A 22,634-nucleotide genomic window follows, 5' to 3' on the forward strand; every position below is an offset into this window, starting at 1 on the left:
ACATTTGTCCACTTCCTGTATTCCAAATGTACTCTTTTCTAATGAACAAATACAGAGGAAAATGGTAAGGTGATATGGTAATACGATAAGGTAATATAAGGGAAAATTGTGTGATGTGGCGATTAATCGTGATTAATTAATTTGCTAACTGTGATTAATCTGGTTTAAAAATGTTATCATGTGAAATTTAAAGTCGGCTGCCTAAATTTGAGTCACTCGTGTCCGTTCTTTGCAGAAAAGCAATGGATTCAGTAAGCATGTTTTGCTACAATTTTATGACCGGTATGACATGGTGATTAATCGTGATTAATTAATTTGCTAACTGAGATTAATCTGGTTTAAAAATGTTATCATGTGAAATTTAAAGTCGGTTGCCTAAATTTAAGTCGCTTATGTCCGTTCTTTGCAGAAAAGCAATGGATTCAGTCAGCATGTTTTGCTGCAATTTTATGACCGGTATGATGTGGTGATTAATCGTGATTAATTAATTTGCTAACTGTGATTAATCTGGTTTAAAAATGTTATCATGTAAAATTTAAAGTTGGTTGCCTGAATTTAAGTCGTTCATGTCCGTTCTTTGCAGAAAAGCAATGGATTCAGTCACCATGTTTTGCCACAATTTTATGACCGGTATGATGTGGTGATTAATCGTGATTAATTAATTTGCTAACCGAGATTAATCTGGTTTAAAAATGTTATCATGTGAAATTTAAAGTTAGTTGCCTAAATTTAAGTCGCTCATGTCCGTTCTTTGCAGAAAAGCAATGGATTCAGTCGCCATGTTTTTCTACAATTTTATGACCGGTAGTTAGTATGTTATCATATCTTGGGATGAGGTGACATTTTACCCTTTATCTGACAAGGAACCATATTTACATGCGTCATATATTTACTTATATATGGATCCACATTTAAATGGATCCTACAAGCGCCAGATGAAGCTTTATAACAATGAAAAAATTAAAACAATGCAAATATTAACAAATGTTAGTAAAAGAAATAATATGTCACTTTCAACTCACCAATATTAGGAGCTACCAGGGCCACAGGGTTGAGGTAGGTGAGCTTCATGTTCTGGGCCAGATTCTGCGTATACTGCCCCAGTAATTCTGTCAGCTCGGAAGGACCACCAGGAATGTGGTTCTGACCCTGGGCGAGGGCCCTCCAAAGCCCCTCAGTTCCGGGACTCAAAAGTACGCTGCAGCCCCGCAGGATGTTCTAAAAGAAGAAGAATTATTTTGAGGGGGGTGGAAAATGAACAAGAAAATAAACTCTTAAGGGTCACTGAAGGTCCACAGACTTTAGATAAGTGCTGTGTGATAAGAAGCTCAATGAACAATATGATTTGATTCACACATTTTTATATATTATTAAATATTAATAAACATTATTAATACAATTTGTCAAGTTTTTCAGTGCATAGCTACTGCACTTGGACCTGAATGAAAGGTGAAAATCATGACAAAACCAACAGTCCAGTTTTAGAGGGGATGTACCTTAAGCAAGGTTGCCCAGCATGCCTTGCAGGTTGTAGGTGCAAGTATAGTTTTGCATGTATGATAGTGCGTGAGCATTATTTTGATACCATAGTTACTTGTTCATGTAGAAGAGTCAGAAAAGCAAGCTGTAAGTAACAATTTAATTTATCAGTGTACTAATTGTGTTTATTTTGAATAAGTAAGCTGATGTGTGTAGCATCATACTGTAGACAGTGCATACAGGGAGCGTCTTAGCTGCATATACTCCAGACATGATGTCTGGAGTTGCTATCGGCACAATTGGTGGTTCTACCCGAGTTATTTTTAAACATGGGTAATCCTGCAAAAAATGGGTAATGACCACATTGTGCCAAGGTTGTCTGCACTCAGTAAACTCTTGGAGGTCATACACGGTAAGTCAGGGGTCTCCAACCAGTAGCTCCTAACCACTTTTCAAGCTCTCCAAATGTTTATTAATTTATTATCAACTCCTATACCGTCAAAATTAGAAAATGGGGTTCGGCAGTAATCAGGAAGTCCTCGGGAGCGCTTGGGAGTGTGATCACAGCGGAGTGTGCGTGTCCGGAAGGCAGGCTGTGGGTGGAGTAAATTAAATAAAATTGCCATCTACTGATCATTTAAGTTAATGAAAACTAATTGGACTGATGATTGTGTGCACAAAATTAACAATCAAATCCCTTTTAATTATGATGACGATTAAATTCATTCTAATTTTCTTATAATGTCTTAAGCAGGAGTGACAGAGGATTCAGCATGCCCCACAACGTATGATTAAATGCACAGTAATTAGAGCATACTCTGATGACAAAACATCATTTACAGTACTGTATTACTTCCATGGCCATGTCAGTTTCCATAGCAACCCGCCTGGAAAGGTATAACAATGACTGAGCCCCTTTCAGTAGCACGGTGTATTAGCGTGCCCAACTGCTATCACGCAGAGGAAGAATTACATTCCTGCTTCCTCATATATGTATATTGTCTTCGCTTCCTCCAAACGAAGCTCTGTTAATACTGCAATATCGGATGAGCTCCCCTCACTGCATTGCCGTAGCAATACCCATAAAAGTACAGTATCTCATGCAAAAACTACTGTTGCATGTTGCATCTATTATGCAGATGTTTACTGACAATACCATGTTTGCATTATCAGTAGCATGGCAGTAATCCTTTTGTGATGCTAAAATTGCACCAAATTGATTGCATTTACATGGATTAGAGATGCTCTCTTTAATCTACAATGCCATAATGCAATCAGATTGGGGAGCGTACAATTGTCACGGTTCACAGTGCCAGCAGGCACAATTGGCACTGTGGCAGTGCTGGATTTCATAACATATTCACACATTAAAATGACTAGCAACTACAGATAAACATGCTGGGAATATGTCATAGTTGAAAACATTGACTCAAGGTGACTTCATGTAAAAAATAATTTCAGAATATTATAATTTATCATGCAAATACTCCTTATTAGAAATTCTAACTGAGGAATTTATAAGTGGTAATTAAGCCTGTATCCGTGCAGATTTAGGAATGATCAAAGAGTGGCAATATCCATGTAGCAAATTTAGAATTAGGTCACTACAACGTCTGGTCCGGATTAGCAGGATCACTCCTGCCCCATCCCACTCACACCACAGCCAATATTCCGGACTGGACACCATTATTTAAATACAATACAGTGTGTCACGGGGCGGCACGGCGGTCGTGTGGTTAGCGCGCAGACCTCACAGCTAGGAGACCCAAGTTCGATTCCACCCTCGGCCATCTCTGTGAGGAGTTTGCATGTTCTCCCCGTGCATGCGTGGGTTTTCTCCGGGTACTCCGGTTTCCTCCCACATTCCAAAAACATGCTAGGTTAATTGGCGACTCCAAATTGTCCATAGGTATGAATGTGAGTGTGAATGGTTGTTTGTCTATATGTGCCCTGTGATTGGCTGGCGACCAGTCCAGGGTGTACTCCGCCTCTTGCCCGAAGACAGCTGGGATAGGCTCCAGCACCCCCAGCGGCCCTCGTGAGGAAAAAGCGGTAGACTGAACAGTGTGTCACAGTGTGTGTGTACTATGCATGTATTCAGTATCCTACCTCATTAAAGTGCGCATCTTGAGTGGCAGTAAGTCCAAAGCCACTTTGTTGGGTCTCGAAGGCCAACAGGCGTGACAGCAGTCGCTCTGCAATCAGCAAATCGTTACCATAGAGGCGGCCGGTTGCTTCGGTGACATCACGGAGCTGGTGTGCAAGCTTCTTTTCCATAATCGTGTTTAGCTCTGTTTCATTGCGTTCCAGAGAGTCCAGCTAGATGAAAACAATCGATGTCAGTATTGAGATTGACACTTTGACACCGAGTAGCTTATGACTTGTCAACAACATACAGCAGCACTGAGCTCCACAAATGGAGGAGAGGTGCAGTTGTAAAGGTCTGGCTCCATCCAGCCTCTCTCAACGTCACAGTGTCTGATGGCAGCGCCTGCAAGGCAAAGAGAAGCAGTGTTTTTCCACGAGGTCACGACCTGTTAATGTGAATGTGTGGACTCACCCACAGAGCCTTTGGGGCAGGGAACTGCTGCAGGCAAGTTGAACTTGGTCCGTGGCCACCAGATGCCTTGAGTGATGGTTTTTGGGCAGCCATCATAAATGACTTCATAAAAAGGAAATCTTACTCATTATACAGAAATAATATAGTAATAATATATAATTTGTGTAGTAATATTTTTCTCTTCGTACCTTCACACCCTGAGTTTGTGACCTCAGCAAAGGGGTTGTCGCACATGTTGCACTGGCGACCGATCACACCGGGCCTGCACTGGCACTGACCGATCTCAGGGTCACATGTCCGTGAGAAGGAGCCCACTGGGTAGCAGTCACATGGCAGGCAGCCGTCTGAGCCCCGTGGACGATAGTGAAACTCCTGAATATATTCCCGCACATAAAAACAGCGTCACCGATGTGAAATATCCCGGAGTCAAGAGTCTAGCAGAGCAGTAAAACACCAACAATTGGTGTGCATCCAGCAATATTTCTGTATTTTTTTTTGTACAGTATTGCATAACACTCACTGTCCATGCATTATTAGGTGTGATAATTAACCTGCCATGGGGCCAAAGTTTGCAAGTGCAAGGACTATTAATATGAATTTGCAGGTGCATAAAAAATAATATGATTTTGCACAAGTGAAACTAATGAGAATATGACTAGGATAAATGCATGCAAAGATGATAGCCATTATCATTAAGTATAATAATGTCAGAGTAGCCACGTTTACATGGACCCAAATATTCCAATTCCATTCGGATTATTTGCTCAAACAGAAAGAATGTAACCTTTGTATACACCTCATTCCGAAAAAAAAGTGCCAATCCGAATGAATATATAATCGGATTCACAGGGGTGGAATATTCCTTTCCCCAATCCGATCGGAAAGTTGTCAGGGTGCGTTCTTTCAGCGCATGCTCAGCTGTGACGTAACACGCAGACGTCTCTCAGGTTTTGAAAATGGCGGCGAGCAGTCATCACTAGACTACAGCGGAAAGTTCGTTTTTGATACAAACTTTAAAAGAACTGAAAGTTGTAGAAATCCTCCCCCTGAGGACTCTAAGTGGGTTTCGAATAGAGGATAAGTCCGGGCTTATCTGCAGTCCCTGTATGCCTACAAGTAAGTGGGTCTTATTACAGCACAGCTGCAAAAAAGCACCCTTCCTTTCCCTGCCCAGTCTTTTATACACTCAAGATTGTGTAAGAGGCTGGAGTCCTGGACCAATCAGATTTCGTCACTGCCCTTGCTTGAACCGCTGGGGCATCAAGGCGTCTGGAACATTTTGCAAGCTGTCATATGCGTACTCGATGTTTCGACTTTACTCGACTTCAGTTGTCACGTTAGTCCTTTTTTTGTGTGGGTGCGTGTATAAGTATCTTTTGTATGTATTTGTGAGACGATGTGTTTGTTTTAGCTTGCTTTTATCTTTAGCTAGCAAAATTGAGCAAATACCTTCAACGTTCAAGTTGCTGCTTTAAAAAAAGCGTAGCAACTGTCCCAACAACCGTGGTAAGCACAACCGCCATCTTAGATGAATCACGTGATGTTGTTTACATTTTACTGCGCATGCCCTATTGACTATTCCATTTGATTATAGCGGTGCATGTAGACAGGAGATTGGAATATTCCTTTCCATGTATACACTGTTTTCTGGTACGTCATTCGGAAAGATTCCATTCGGAAACAGGAAAATCTCCTCATGTAAACATGGCTACTGGTTTTATGAATGGTGACCTGTGCCATGTGGCTTCAATATAAACACATAACCTACTGGTCTTGATAGCATCACGACAATACAAGAAACATATTGTATATGATATCAAAGGATATCTTCTATATTGTATTTATCTGCCTGAGTCCACATGTACGACCTGTGTGAGTGTCACTGTCAGAGATTAGAGACTAGGGTCAAAGGAGCAGATTAAAACCAGGATAGACAGATCGGTAAATATGCAGGTATCACTGCTGAATAAACCTCCGAGAACCAAGCACATGCTCAAAATGTTACATATGAAAACAGGATATTTTTTTAAAGTAGTCATTGCAGTATTCTAGTTAGTTTGTTCCTTACCTTGCACTGACAGTGCCCACTGGTTTTGTTACAGTCGGGATCAAATCCTTTATTGGTGTCACAGTGACAAGGTCCACAGGTGGGAGACCCCCACCAGCCCCTTGGACACTGGTGGTCTATCCTAAATGAGCACAGAGAGAGTACTACTGATACAGCCATTGTATTTCAGAAGCCGTTTACTGTCCACAATCGAACAAACACGTGTTAGCACCATTGCTATCTAGCACTGCCTTAATGGAATCCTCTTCCACTCCTACATGATCACGATGTCATGGTACAAGTTTATGTTTACTTCAGTGTCAGCAGCACTCATGCAGCCCCAGACCACGACACTCTTGCTACTCACTATCATAATAAATAATAAAAATACATATAAGGAGTACACATAAACACACAAAGATACCTGTCTTGGCAGTACTGTCCATAGTGGTTATCTCCACAGTCACAGGTGTACCCATGTGACGATGTGGGCTTCCTGTGGCACTGAGCCTCATTGTCACATGGGTTCAGATGGCAAGCATCAGTGCAGCCTTTCCCATAGTAACCTGCCAAACAATGAAATACAAAATTATTTATGTACTAAAGCTCATTTTCTAAGTCAAACATACGTCGGAAGATTATAGCTGCAAGTGCTGATTTCCAATTGAAATGCAACATTATTATTGATGCACGAGAGACGGATTCTGGCAATGTTTTATGATTATTTTCATAGCATTGAGCATTTCTGTAAACATACTGAGGGTTAATATTGTATTATAACAAATGTCAACCCACTGTGTTTAAAATAAGAACATTAAATGTTCAGTATTTACATTCTTACATTTCCGCTATATATATGTTTGGTATATATCTTGGGATGTTTGCAATCAGTTTCTGTGTCATATCCTACTACTACTGTTGCTTGCTTTCCTGGCAAAGACACATTCAATCATCCACTATCAGCCCTATACATCTTCAGCCGTTCACCATGGCAACTGACTGAGCACCGTGACGACAGCCTTTTATTGATACTGGCCTTGTGGCAACAATAAGGGAAAGAAGAAGCGGAAAAACACACAGATTTGAAACTATGAACATTTTTTTTAAATCAATAGGCTATTAGACATACATATATGAGTTAATGGTTATATTCTTAAACAGTTTCATTGTTGATTGACAGATAATACAAGCAGTACATATATAAATATATATATATATATATATATATAAACCCCAGATGATATCAGATACAGGGATTATTTCTTTTGTCAAACCAGCGGCACTTTTATTAAAAATTTTAAAGTGACATTTAAATTAGAGTCCTCAAGGCTATCATGAGCACATGAGTATTAAAATCCATCAAAAATGTAAAACAAAAGGTCTCATTTAAACGTACAGCGGTTCCATAGACTGTCATTTGCATATCTTGTCTCTCAAATGAAAGAGAATTATTTACAGCGCACCTCTCTTATTTTTTCTTTCCGTGCTCTTATTAAACTTTTATTCGTCTTTGAGCTGCACTTGTTGTCTGGCGTTCTCCATTTTTAATGATCATCGTGCTAATCAAAGATAATGAGAGCCGGAGCTTAAAATAAACTCCGAGTGTACACACAGGAAGTTTTTTTCCATACGATTATGTGTTTGTATGTGATGTTCCAATTGAATAAGTTCAGGTGCTTTAGCATTAGCTCACAGGCTAGAGTCTGGCATACAAAGGATGCTGCAAGAGGAGCATTGCCTCTCTGCTTCCTTTTTTCAGGCTGCCGGGCCTTAGGCTCTCAAACACACACACACACACACACACACATATGTATCCTCTTCACCACTCCTTCTTTACTCCCTCCATCTTTGCTGCAAGCACTTGCTCTCATTTTCTAACTTTTTCTTGTTAGCAACTTCACTCTTACTTTCTTAATTTGTTGAGTTTGCACATACACTGTCTTACAGTTTTAGCTTAAGGGCCGCACTGAACAATAAGGAAAAAAGTCCAAGTTCCATCTATCCAATTTCTGTATCGCTTATCCTCAAGAGGGTCGCAGGGGTGCTGGAGCCTATCCCAGCTGTCTTCAGCCGTCCCGATCTCCTGACACATAATTCATTTTGTGGTTCTACCAATCAACATAACAAAATAATAAAGACAGTATATTTATTGATTTATTGTTATGTAATGTTTACTTCTCACCGCTCTGATACTGTAGAGCTATTCAAAGAGTTCGTCTCCAGTGTTTCCAGGCTATTTGATGAGACCTTCTTTCTTCTCCGATTTCCATCTGCCGCCCCAAACCTCCTCTGTTTACATTATTCCAGTCTGCCACTGCCTTCCCTTAATTAACCATTAACATTTTCAATCTGTCTGTTGCTGTGTTTCATCTTTTTGGTTCATGTCTTCATGTGTTTTCCATCTCTGTTGTGTCGACTTCTGCTTTAATCTTTTCCTCCTTCATTAGACTCAGCCAATTAAGAAGTTTGGGTTTCTTTCTCTCTCGTTTCAATGATCTCCAAACTGTGAGATGGATTGGATGGATGTGGAGGGAAGGTTCTCACCTGGTTCACATATGCAGGAATGTCGCTCCCAGTGGTCAGAACATCGGCTGTGGGCGGGGCAAGGAGATGAAACGCAGGGGTTGCCGACATTGCAGCCGATCTCCACTTTTACCGTTCTGGAGGGGCGGGGCAACAAGGGAGAATCCGGTCTCACACCCAAACGAACGCCCTAGAATGAGATAGAGGGGGTGTCATGGCATTTAAGATTTAACGGAGCAAATTGGCTTCTGCTTCATGGATAATGAATCCATGAATCCTCACCTGTATGCATCCCTTTATCCCGTTCTGGACCTCTCCAGAGCCCAACACTCCACCCACATGCAGATGTTTCACCTTCAAACCATGAATCTCATTTCCCACTATTGCTGTTCCCTAATAGGAGGGGGGGAAAGAAAGGATGATCATTAATAATGGATGGAAACTGAATTCCTGAACAAAGATGCATAAAGATATCGTTTCAATGATGATAGTGTTTGACCTCGTAAAAGGTAATTGTTTTGGAGTGAAGCTATCAAGGTTGTCACGACCAGTTGAGATGATGTATACATTAAAGGTCCCCTTCTTCTTCTTTCTCTTTCGGCTTTTCCCTTCAGGGGTCGTCACAGCAAATCAGTCGCTCCTCATGTCCTCCTTCACTTCATCCATAAACCTCCTCTTTGGGCTTCCTCTACGCAGCATCCTTCTACCAATATATTCACTATCCATCCTCTGGCCTCTAACATGTAATGTCCCTCTGATGTACTTGTTGCTGATCCTATCCATCCTGGTCACTCCCAATGAGAACCTCAGCATCCTCATCAGAGACAAAATGGCTTTCCCTTACACCCGAAGAAACTCTCCCTGGGAGGCTTAGCTAACACCCTACAATGAAAGGCAGAGCTTGTGAGAAGCAGTACATGCCCATATAAGGAAGCCCTGCACTCTGTGATGTCATAAGAGCCAATGTTAGAAAAAACTCTCTGAAACCGAGCGTTCAGAGCTCACTTCGAAATGTGCAAACCTCATTATCTGAAACACTGGCATCGTTTAACACTGGAATACAACATTCTAACTACATTTATAGGTCAGAAAAGTGGAAAAAGCATAATAGGTCCACTTTTAAGTAAAAGCTAACAATAACATTCAGATCAATATAGAGTGGGCCAATGCTGACATAATAGCTGGGAACATGAAGCATGAACTATAAATCAATAAGTCCCATTTAAGAGGTTCCTCTTTCAGCAGTCAGGATTGATGTTGGGCTGACAGTCGGTGCCAAACAAACACAATCAGTCTAATTGGTGGTGACTGTGTCATCGTCTCATATATCAACTTGTCACTCTTATCTAAATGATGTAAGACAGTAAAAAATATTATTGCTATTTGCTATTCTGCCACTTCTTAGTTCAATCCTCTTTCTGTGTCCTCTCGTCATTGGCATTTTAATATTTAATGCAGAGCAGACTGATTGACAGCATGGACCCGTTACAATTTTGTGAAAATCTGGATAAAGGTGCAGTGATAAATGAGTGATCATTTCAAGTATCTCTTACCTGATAGAGTCCAAAATCAAGGCGAAGTGTAGCGACGTAACGCGTCTCACGCCCGCTGTGCACATCACGCAACTCAAGCTGGAGGTCATGCCACCGCCCGTCCGCCACTTGAACCTGATCCAGCCTCAGCCTCACTGGTCTGGTTGAACCCCGAGTCACAGAGAAAACTAGCTGGCCATTTGTTAGCTGGAAAGGGATGGGAAACGTCAGTGAACACAATCTAGAAACCAAGCACGGAGAAACTGGAGAGACCTGGAAGAGCAGGCTGGTGTACTGGCCGGCCTGGGCCTGGAGCAGAGTCCCCTCTCTGGCTCTGGTTCGGAACACCAAGCCCAGGTACCAAGGAGTGGAAATGGTTACATCATTCTTCAAGTCCCACCACAGGGCGCTGTTTCCCAGGAAGCGATGGGGGTGGGGCATCACTACGGGAAAAAACATGTTTTTGATGTGCTTTTGGTAAAAGCATTGAACCGTGCTGTACATGTCTGCCACTGAAAACCAAAAGCATTTTTTTAATACTGTGAACATTTTCTGCTAAGTACCTTAATGGATGCTTTCACGACAACGTTAGCGAGCTATTGAAAAGACCTTCATGGGGTGACAAGGTAAAATATACCAAGAATCAACCATGAAATGAAACTGAAAAGACTCTCACCATGGCCGCAGTCCTTGCCTCCGTACCCAAGTGGGCAATCACAGGAGAACGTCTCCCAGCTGACCCGGCAGGTTCCTCCATTCTGACAGGGATTGGACTTGCAGTAGGGAAGTTTAGCAGTGCAGCCTATGGTAATGGAAATGGTTTTATTTCATTTCAACATGCATCAGATTACAATTGAATGCATCACATAATCAGTTCCCAGTTCCACATGTCCAAAAGGAGTAGGAAGAAGCAAAGCTTATTAAATCCTACCCCTCCATCTGGTACTTTTACAATCAGTAACTGTTACATTTGTTCACTTCCTGCTTTCCTAATATAGTTTAAGGTTTTTTTTGATAGGTGATATGACCATCCAATGACATAATGGGTACCATAGTAAGTGTCAATATAGTGATATATATAGCACATCATGACTGGTTCAAGACTCTTCATCCTTGTATTTAGCAAACATCAACTGCTTGTATTGTTTCTTGAATTGGCTATCGTGGAAAGGTACACCATACATTTCAGGAATGCAAAAAAACAGTCAAATATCACAATTATACCTTTACATAATGCATTTCCTGATATAGTTACTGGGCTGGTTTGTTCACACAAGTGACACAAAAGAAGAATAACGACTAGCAGTGCTGACCTGGGAGGGTTCCGTTGTTGGCAATAAACCCAGCCAGGTCCAGCGGCTTGTTGTCAATGTGCAGCTCCTTCATACAGCCAATAAACTCCCTGGTGCCAAATGGGAAGTTATCCGGAACGTTGGGAACTCCACCCAAGAAGAGTGGACCTGTTAGGTCAAGAGACCTAATAAGAAGGAAATGGAAGATAGTTCATTAATACAGAGCGTCAGGAGAAAAGGGAAGAACCTAATAAAAAAAGGGAGGGGATTATGGTAATGGTAATGGTTTTATTTCATTTGAACATGCATCAGATTACAATTGAGTGCATCACATAATCAGTTCACAGTTCCACATGTCCAAAAGGAGTAGGAAGAAGCAAAGCTTATTAAATCCTACCCCTCCATCTGGTACTTTTACAATCAGTAACTATTACATTTGTTCACTTCCTGCTTTCCATTATACAGTTTAAGTTTTTTTTTTTTTTTTTTTTTTTTTAATAATGTACCTCGTACCGAAGTACGAGGTGATATGACCATCCAATGACATAATGGGTACCATAGTAAGTGTCAATATAGTGATATATATAGCACATCATGACTGGTTCAAGACTCTTCATCCTTGTATTTAGCAAACATCAACTGCTTGTATTGTTTCTTGAATTGGCTCATCGTTGTGCATTGTTTGACTTCCTTACTCAATCCATTCCATAGTTTGATTCCACATACTGAAATGCTATGGCTTTTTAACGTAGTCCTAGCATATAAGTGTTTCAAATGTAGTTCTTCCCTGAGATCATATTTCTCCTCTCTTGTAGAGAAGTATTGGATGACATTTTTAGAGAATTGGTTATTTTTAGCCTTATGCATTATTTTAGCTGTTTGAAGATGAACTATATCAGCAAGTTGAAGTATTTGTGATTTTAGAAATAAGGAGTTAGTATGTTCTCTGTAGGCGGCATTATGAATTATCCTTACTGACCTTTTTTGCAGTACATTTAGCAATTAGATTGTGGTGTTCAAGAAGGAATTCAAATACTAATGGTGGTCATGTTGAGGGTAAAGATAAATCAGAGGAAGAAATGAATTGCAAACAGGCGACAAGAAGAAAGATGAAGGAGATTAAATATCAGTTGGATTACAAAGCAGAGTGGGAATACAGCGGAGACAGGAGCAAAAAAATAAAAAACAAAAAAATGGAGGCAAAAAAAAAAGATAAAAGGATGACAGGAGGCAGCCGGGGAGGCAGATGAACAAACAAAGATTAAGTGTGAGTTACAGCAAACATCAAGAGAGTAGAAATGTAGAAAAAAGATAGCAGGAAGGTGAGTGGATGAAACAAAAGAATATGTCACATTACATAAAAATGAGACATGAATGTGCTGTCACTGGGAGAGCTTTTCTGTTTCCAGAGCTTTGCTTTAGTAGCGCTTGAGCGAGACTGAGGAAACAAAACAAGACAAATGGCCCCGGAGTCACACAAACTAGAGATGAAGCTCAACTTTTGTCAGATATTAACAAAAAAATCAGTTCTGACGAGGAGACGTGCAGAGAGGAGAGATTTACAACGGCTAGACCTTCTCTGATCCATTCTCTGTTGCTGTGGGCTGACATGACACAGCCAACATGATTACAGATTACCCAGAGGCCGCGCATCACCACGACGACAAGCTTGGTTTGTGTTTGTTATACAAAATTGTCAGCAGACACCACAAGTAGGGTTACAAATGACACATTACGACACTCGAAATTTCACATGAGCAGTGATAAAAAAAAAAAAAAGTAGATAAATAGATAAGTATTTGCTGAAGCAGCAAACTCCGAATCGCACCCAGGTCTCCTAGCTGTGACCACCATGGAGTTATTTGAACATAACAAGTGGCGGTATGCATGGCGGATTCCAAGACCAACACTTGCTACCCACAGTAACATTTAGTGGTGGTTCCATCATGCAGTGGGGCTGTGTAGCCAGTACAGGTACTGGGAATCTTCGTCAAGTTGAAGGTGGTATGGATTCTAGTCAGTATCAGCAGATTCTTACCAACACTGCTCAAGAATCAGTGGTGGGGCTGGACTTCCAACAAGACAATGACCTTAAACACACCTCAAATTCTACTAAGGCATCCATGCAGAGGAACAAGTATAATGTTCTAGAATGGCCATTTCAGGCTCCAGACCTGAATATTATTGAAAATCTGTGCTGTGTGAACATCACATCTACATATACAGTATATATTGCATGGTACTTGAAGTGTAAACGTATATTGTCGTAATGTAGTGTCTGAAGGCCAAAACAATTCAGGAGGCAGACTTATTTAGCTTGGCAGAGAAACTTGTGGAAAACACTAAAAAAAAATAATAATAATAAATTTGAAAAAAAAAAGAATGACTTGAGTTGACTTCCGAAAACAACAAGAAGAACACATCACTAAAATCTAGTACTGCAGCCACCCTGCCACACATCCCCAGCTACTCCTCTTATAGGGCTCCCAATCTGCCCAGAATGTCCCACTTTCGTCCATAGGTTGGTCTACAAAAAACTGGATTTCAACACCATCATCTGATGTGACCCCACTGCTACTACAACTCTCCATAAAACATTAACCCATACACATATTTCCCTACCCGAACCCAAGATTAAATACCCATCCAACCTTACAACCCCTCCCCCATCCCTAGTACATGGTATGATCTGATGATGTCACTAATGACATCACCAAAACTATAAAACCCAGAAACTCATGGTGGCTCCAGCCCAAACATTCCTGCAGGTGACTCCCTTGGTAAGTATCCCCAGGTAAGACGAACTCTGTACACCTGTTCGAATCCCAATTTAGCCTGGATTAACACAGCACTATTATCAATGACATAACTCCACAAACAATGAAATCCTGAATACAATAATACAAGGGACGAGTGATGAGTTGTAACTAATTGACTTTGTCAACATATATACTGTACGTAAAAGAACTCACTTCTTGTTGCTGGTCTGTTTGCCCTGAGCGGCGCAGCTGTAATTTCCAAGCTGCGTGCCAAAGCGGAGTGACAAGGCTGTATCGCAGTCATCAACGCTTACCACAGCAATCTTCTCATCTGATGGACCCTGGGCCTCGCCACTCATGCTGCGCTTAGGCTGACCACACACAAACAAGCACAGAAGATTAAATGTGTGATGTAAAGAAACAACAACCACACACGAGCAGACGTGCAGAGGAAAACAGGATAAACGTCAAGGTTATATTTATCGACAGCAGGGAGTAAGACGGCACAACAAACAATATCGAAACATTATATTGTCAAGTAGAAATGCACCTTGTAGGCCACCACAATGTATCCCACTGTGTATCGACTGAATTTTCTCATGTGGAGGAAATAATTTTTCCACAAAAACTATAAGGTGCATTGAATGCAACTTGTGCAGCATTTCTAAATAAAAAAGACTAGTTGGGAATAGTTAGTGTAATAAATCCTATATAAAATACACTGGCTGAGAGCCTCAACTTTTCAGCAGACGTAATAATATGACATCAAACGCCATCTTTCATGTGAACGCACACTTGGCATAAAAACATAAGTCGATAACCACCGTCGTGGGACCGATTAAGTCTGATTGCGGATGCTATCTGGCTGGCTATGTATAACCACTATCAGCATATACCCCCAATGACTCCAAGGCAAACCAGTGGGATACACGTCATCTCATTGTTAGCAAGGAAAGGGGAAAAGGGTCAGTAAGACAACAAAACAATACTGAGGAAAAAAAAATCTGATTGGAAGACGAGACAGCATGTAAGTTCATTCACACGCATACTCACATAGCGTATAGCTGGCTGAGGAATAAAAAAAAAAAAAAGAACAAAAAATTAAAGATAATGTGCATCCATTGTGTACGGATGGAATAACAAGCAAATGCCCACGTGATGGAACACACACATTTATGCTCAAATAAAAATATCTGCTGGAGTTCTGCAGACAGAACAAAAGCACCAAAAAACAGCAGTACAAAGCAATACTTTTTCAGAGAGATTGTGTACCACGAATATACACATTAACACTCAATAAAGTCATCAAATCTTACAATTATGTATTCCCACATAGTATCAGCATTTGGAAGCAAATATGATGTAAAAGAAAAAGGTAAAAAAATGCATCTAAATACATCCATACATCCATCTGTGCATGGGCAAAAAGGGAGATGGTGCGTTCAAAGACTGTCAAACAAAGTAGGACACATTGCCGCTTGCATTAAACATTCAAAAACTGGGGGACTATTGTAGTCAGATAATTGCACTATTGTGCTTTGTTTTGGATATTTACATTTGTACAAAAAGCCTTGGTGTCAGTGTGAGAGGTCTCACTCGCTCACATTTTGTATTTGTTGAACATATGTGGGCGAGTTTAAGAGCTGATAATAAATAATATAAAAAATAATAAAGAAAAATAGTAATCCAAAAATATGCTTTCAGAGTGTATATATATTTTTAAAATAATGTAAAATAAATAATAAATAAGTAATATATAAGTAAATAATTTAAGTAATAATATATAAGTAAATAATATATATTAATAAAATAATAATTATTATCATTTCTATCTGCGATTAAATGTGATTAATTCTGAGTTAACTACAGACAGTGTGATTAATCATGATTAAATATTTTAATTGCTTGTCATCCCTAATAAATATATATAAATTACACTGTATATGGGTAAGAATAAAAACACAATTGAGGATAAACTCACCTTGTTGTAGTAGTGGATGTGAACCGTGTGCCACTCCCCATCACTCACGCCTCCTTGCAGGAAGGGACTCACCTGAGTGGACGATTCACCTGCGGGTATTGCATAAAACTTGAAATTAACCCATTTCGTCCGTGACATCAATGGACACTTCGTAAATATGGTGGACAATGTTAGCAAAAACCAAAACATACCTGTAGAATATTTCAGCACCACTTGTCCTTCTTGGATCTCTAAAGCGATGAAGTCATGTTTCTCGTTGAAGCGGCCATTGTAGAAAAGAAGACCGTTGTTCTCAAGTGTCGCAAACCTTGAAAAGACACACATATTATTATGTCATAGTTAGTTCACAGATATATGCAAACATATATGCAAACAAATCTAAACACTCTATAAGTCCTAACATAACAAAATTATGACTGTAAATATTGTAGAAGACAGTAGCTAATAAGTAAAATACTGCCAATAATGGCTTTTCAAGTGCCTGAAGTAGGTAGTTGTAGGTAGTCTAGTTACCATGACTACAATGTGAAAGCTCCTCCTGCTAGGGACCAAAACAAATACAGGTCATTTCGATAGCTATTCTATTGTGTCTCTGCAGTAGGCCACGCAGTGCTGCACCATGCAGCAGAATGCAGAGCTATCGCATTTCTCCGAAGCAAACAACAGTTGCACAATCACCAGTAAAAAAAAGGCTGAAAGGATAAACTGCATAGGTCTGTTATAAATTGTTGGATTATCTAATTGGACATTAAATAAATATGTTGTACAAATTGAGCAGAAAACATCTTTATTTAATATTTGTCTCCCCTGAGGCCAAAGCATATTGATGTTGTTCCGCTTAAAATCTGTTCAGTCAGCTATTCATTCATCTTAGCAGCACACACTCCTATTCCAGCTGGCCGGGACACACAAACAGTACATGCTGCAGCCCCCGTGAATAAAACAGCAGACAGTATTTACCCGGTATCTGTCCTTGGGCAAAATTACAAAGACAAATATTGCACCTCTAAGAGTGACTGATGAAAAGGGAATATATAAAAATAAACACAGCCGTGCATTGCAGTGTTGTGTGAAATCAAGCCAAATATTTTTTTTCCCATGCAACAAAAAAGGTAAAGAGGAATAAAATATAAAATTTGAGTAAGAATGACATGGAGAACCTTTAAGGCAGGGGTCTCAAACACGCGGCCCGTGGGCCAAATGTGGCCCGCAGGACACTAGTTTGAGGCCCCCGCCTTGATATGAAAGTTTATTGTTAGTGCGGCCCGCGCAAGTTTGATATGGATGCTGTATGGTATCATGTACCCAGAAAAAATTATTACGTTTGATTAATGTTCATGTTAAAGGTTAGTAGTTATCCTCCCTATCCGCGTGGAAGTGGTAAGTTTTTGGGTATTTAAGTTTAAAGGAAATAACTCTAAATAGCTCTCTAGTTTGCGAGTTAGCATGTGTCTCAAGACCCTGCAATTGCGCAATATGTTGTAAATAAAAAGAGTATAAATGTGACTATAGTCGTGTTTTGTCATGTCTACAGGGCTCTAATAATGCTTTGTTCATTTTAATCTGAAAAAAATAATTTGTCTACCCACCAAATATATGTGGTTTCTTAAGTTTTTATTATTTGCTGTTTTATTATTATTATATTTATTTATTACTGATTGATTGATTTTCTTTATTCTTGATTTGTTTATTTATTTTTCATCTTATTTTGTGCAGAAAAATAAAAATGAAGATATTTGAGAACAATGGAATGTTTTATCAGAGCTTTTATTGTAGAAAATCTGAACCAAAGCACTGAAAAAGTTTGAATATTTTTCTGTTTTTAATAAATGCGGTTTTTTGTTTTTTTTTTGAAAACCTGATGCGGCCCAGCCTTGCCCAGACCCTAGCTCCAGTGGCCCCCAGGTAAATTGAGTTTGAGACCCCTGCTTTGAGGTTAGTCACTATTAGAAGTCAAATTCAACACAAAAGGCCAATACAGTATATGGGATCAACTGAGCAAGAACATCAAGTTAATCCCCCAGCTACAAAAGAAGATATCACTTTGTTATGGGAGAAGTTGGAAGAATTGGAAAACCGCTCCAGACAAAACAAAGTTAGATTTATTGGGATCTCAGATGTTAATGAGACTTGGTGAACAACTGAAAGATGAGAGAAGAAACAAAGAGGGAAAGCTAATAGCATCCATCTCTGAGATCGTGATGAACTAAAAAGATGGAGCCTTGATGAATCAAAGAATGTAATTACAGATCTCTGGATGAGGGAAATTGGATTTTGAGAGGTGACAGCTCAGAAAGAAGAATCATTTTTTCATATCTACTTACGTTAAAGAGAAAGAGAGGTGAAATCTCTGTCTGAGGCCCCGGAACATGGCGAAGGTTTTAGGCGGGAAGGAGCGGGCAGTGACGGTGCAATATGGCCGCTCGAACCCACCGGCGGGGCACTCGCATCGGAAGCCGCCGCCAGAGAGCTCCCGACATGTTCCTCCGTTACGACATACGCCCGGCATGCAGCCGCCATGACGGCGATCGAACTCACAGCGGTCACCTGTGAAGAAGAGGTAGATATTTTACCAAAAGATACCATAAATCTTATGAAATATATTACATAATATTACATAATACTATATACAAACATAAAAGCACTAATTATATATTTGGAAATTATAGGCTATTAGCATGAAAAAATATTGTAATGTAACAGCCCACACAGTGGTAATTTGGTCCGGCGCACCACTGTGACCACCCAATTTGGTAAATTAATAGACTGGACAGCCCCGAGATGGGCGTGGTGGCGCACCAATGGAGGTGTCCACATTTTCAGCTTAGCACAGTGACAATTTTGTGACAAAACAGTGTACCAAAGGTGCGCTGAAAGGTGGCCAGCTCCGACCTGGTATATTCTTGGCGCAGGCGAAGCGCACCATGCGCAGTTGTAAATTGCCAGGTTGACAGGTGCACATCTCACACCAAAACCTCACAGGCAGGTTGTTCAGAGTGTCAGGCACATTTCAATGCAACAAAAGACACTCATTCCAGTCACATTCTCATCTTTATGCAAATGACATCTTGATTGTGGAGTGTAAGCAGCAGGGGTCTGATTCCTTGAGGAGGATAAACGCTTCATTTGATCAGAGTAAAGGTCAGTCCTTAACGAAGGAACACAGAATATTAGAGAGATTAAAAAAAAAACACCCAACAGAGGTTTAAATAGTTACCATGTCGAATAAAATGAGGTCCAAATGAAGGTTAAGTTCCCTTCAGGGTCAAAATTTCTTCTGGATTCATCAAAAACATGGCTATCATCTACCTCACTTGTTGGCTACTTGCACAGAAACACCCACACAAGCCACCCATTACTACATACCACATCCAGTAAAGACTGGCTCAGTGTTCACCTTTCCTAGAGCACATTTGGACACAAACGCTGTCTGACACAGCAGCTGCTCACACTCACACTCACACCCTCCCCTTGACTCACATAAAGAGAGCAGACAAGGGGTTGAAACTAGCCTGGAGACAAACTAGTCTTTAAGGACCCACTTCAGAACCTGCTGGCCACCATACACACAAGCAAAAAAAAACAGCAAATGTGCTACAAATGTGGATTTTTTTTCCCTTCCAATACACAACCACTGCATTGAACCTCTCTCTTATCTGCACTATTTATCTTCCTTACACACGCACATACACACACATATATGTGTAAAGAATCATTGGTGTTGTCCTCCAGGCTGTCAGGTTTCATCATGCAAGCGTTTGTTTGTACTGTTTTAGCTGCTGCCCACTGGCAAAAAGTCTTCACATCACAGGATCCAAATATGCACAGACAGATAGCATACACGGCAAAGGGGGTGTGGCCAGCGCAAATTTCATGAGCAGCGCAGTCTGGCGCAGCATCGCGCACCCACGCCTCCATCTCTCCCACCGCCGTAAGTGGCAAAGAGGGAAGGCGTGAAAGGGTTTAACACAGCTGAGTGTAATCTTAACCAATCAAATGAACGCCTCTCTTTGACTTTAAATGATTAAGGATAATTCATAATGCCGCCTACAGAGAACATACTAACTCTTTATTTCTAAAATCACAAATACTTAAACTTGCTCATGTAGTTCTTCTTCAAACAGCTAAAATAATGCATAAAGCTAAAAATAACCAATTCCCTAAAAATGTTATCCAATACTTCTCTACAAGAGAGGAGAAATGTGATCTCAGGGAAGAACTACATTTGAAACACTTCTATGCTAGGACTACGTTAAAAAGCCATAGCATTTCAGTATGTGGAATCAAACTATGGAATGGATTGAGTAAGGAAGTCAAACAATGCACAACGATGAGCCAATTCAAGAAACAATACAAGCAGTTGATGTTTGCTAAATACAAGGATGAAGAGTCTTGAACCAGTCATGATGTGCTATATATATCACTATATTGACACTTACTATGGTACCCATTATGTCATTGGATGGTCATATCACCTCATACTTCGGTGACAAGAAAAAAAAAAAAACTTAAACTGTATTATGGAAAGCAGGAAGTGAACAAATGTAACAGTTACTGATTGTAAAAGTACCAAACAGAGGGGTAGGATTTAATAAGCTTTGCTTCTTCCTACTCCTTTTGGACATGTGGAACTGTGAACTGATTATGTGATGCATTCAATTGTAATCTGATGCATGTTCAAATGAAATAAAACCATTACCAAACTGTGCATCAGAGGCCACCATGCGCATCATGCACCACATATGCCACCTCGTGGGACCCGTCATGTGTTCCTGAGAGTTCCATTAAACACAGCAGCAGGCTAATTCAAGCATCTTGCTTGTTTTTGCTCTATTTCACCAAATAGGAGAATCTTTGATGGTATATTCGCGGTATCCAATTTTCTCTTCTCATAACAGGGGAGTAAAGAACACGCAAAAAGGTAAAATGAGGATAAATGCTATTTCCAATAATCCAAACAAGGTCATACAACACACAACCTACTACCTAAAATAACTGCTTTAACACTGCAGATTTGCCTGCCTTTGTCTTTCGCACCACCAGCCTGCTTCCACAGACTCATTAATATTAAAATAAATAAATAGACATTAATACTCATGAATTATACGTGTGCTGACACTTAAACCCATTTACACACACATACAGTCTGGCTCATTATACACACCCGGTTGAGAACAGGTGGAGGCAGGCTGTAAATAAAGTGGATTTTTTTTTTTTAAATATACAGTGTACAGTGCTTCATCATAAACATATGCACAGAGCAGGTGTGTCCAAACTGTCCATTACAATAATATATATATTGTATATATTATATTGTATTATATTATAATTGCGTCGCCCACTCGTGTGTCATGTGATATGCAAAAAAGTTGAAGAACAACTTTCACATGAGGAAACTTTGCCCCCCTTGCCTGAATCCTATTTTTACCTCCTCCGTTGTCTATTGCTCCTTCCTCCCTTGTCTTTCTTTCTACCTTTTTCCTGTTCATCATCCCTTCTTCCTCCTCCATGCTTAATGTATTCACAGCATCCCTTCATTCATGCAGATGTTTTATTCATCAAAGCCAGCATATTCTTCAGCCACCCCTCGGCATCTTAGTTTGCACCGCCCCCCTTTCCCGCCTCCTCCCTAACACATGGTACATCCCTGGAGGCCAATATACTCCACGCAGCATCCCTCCATCTTTCCTCTTGTCTTCCCTCTGTAGGTCTCGCTCCCTTTTAAAGCCTTTTCTCCTCTATAGCGCCTAAAGAAACGCATAATGAAGCCCAAATCACCTAGTTTGTCTAATCTGTGACTTTTTTTCACATACATAAATGAGCTATTCTGTCATCAATTATTCTGTTGTTAGCTGTATCTTAAAAGGCTTTGCAGAGTTGTGGTAGTCCGATCACCTTCTGGTGAGCTTGGAGTCAAAGCTCTGCCTCACCCGCCTATCCTGACCACACACCATCGGAGGCTTCCCATCCTTGGCTAAGTGATGAATACTAGAGGTTACAAGTGGTCCGTTTCGCTGAATCAGCCAACACATCAATAGATGTAAAACGGGGTCATAGCTCAAAGTTAAGTGAAAGTCCAAAGACATAAGGATTAAAAAGGTCCTCTCATAATCAGAGAGTGAATGAGTGTAAAATGGAAGCTAAATTGTGTGGAAAAAAAATGAATGAGCGCACTGGAGATTTTCATGTTTTGCAGAATCAATTGCCCCGTTTGTTCACGCTCCACCTCTTTGCCCCCAGGCTTTTTGACAAGAGGCCGACTCACCCCGACGCCTACACAAACCAACCACCCAGAAGCCAATGGATTTCCTTGGCTGCAATCGAGGACATCACTCATCCCATTTCCCCCTGCAGTGCTCGCTTCATATAACGTCCTCTGTAAATGCTACCTTCTCCTCGGCCTCCACTCGGCTTTTGATCCCTTTTGTGTTCCCTTGTCCTCATCCATGTATCACTCTATT

The 22,634-nt window shown here is 40.4% G+C and overlaps 1 protein-coding gene across 1 annotated transcript in view; it reads right to left on the reverse strand.

Moving 5' to 3' along the window:
• The window catches only part of celsr3 (cadherin, EGF LAG seven-pass G-type receptor 3), a 51,888-nt gene that overhangs the window by 12,011 nt on the left and 17,243 nt on the right, over positions 1-22,634 (reverse strand). Inside the window, exons 4-20 of the mRNA XM_058084097.1 lie at positions 18,498-18,720; positions 16,365-16,480; positions 16,174-16,262; positions 14,406-14,563; positions 11,455-11,618; positions 10,818-10,943; positions 10,415-10,584; positions 10,163-10,348; positions 8,892-9,002; positions 8,631-8,799; positions 6,511-6,652; positions 6,108-6,228; positions 4,228-4,411; positions 4,040-4,141; positions 3,876-3,970; positions 3,589-3,798; positions 1,023-1,218 (exon numbers count right to left, since the gene is read on the reverse strand). Of these exons, the coding sequence (XP_057940080.1) occupies positions 1,023-1,218; positions 3,589-3,798; positions 3,876-3,970; positions 4,040-4,141; positions 4,228-4,411; positions 6,108-6,228; positions 6,511-6,652; positions 8,631-8,799; positions 8,892-9,002; positions 10,163-10,348; positions 10,415-10,584; positions 10,818-10,943; positions 11,455-11,618; positions 14,406-14,563; positions 16,174-16,262; positions 16,365-16,480; positions 18,498-18,720 (2,562 nt within the window). The remainder of the gene's footprint in view (positions 1-1,022; positions 1,219-3,588; positions 3,799-3,875; positions 3,971-4,039; positions 4,142-4,227; positions 4,412-6,107; positions 6,229-6,510; positions 6,653-8,630; positions 8,800-8,891; positions 9,003-10,162; positions 10,349-10,414; positions 10,585-10,817; positions 10,944-11,454; positions 11,619-14,405; positions 14,564-16,173; positions 16,263-16,364; positions 16,481-18,497; positions 18,721-22,634) is intronic.

Source organism: Doryrhamphus excisus, chromosome 10 (assembly GCF_030265055.1).
Source record: "Doryrhamphus excisus isolate RoL2022-K1 chromosome 10, RoL_Dexc_1.0, whole genome shotgun sequence".
NCBI lineage: Eukaryota > Metazoa > Chordata > Actinopteri > Syngnathiformes > Syngnathidae > Doryrhamphus > Doryrhamphus excisus.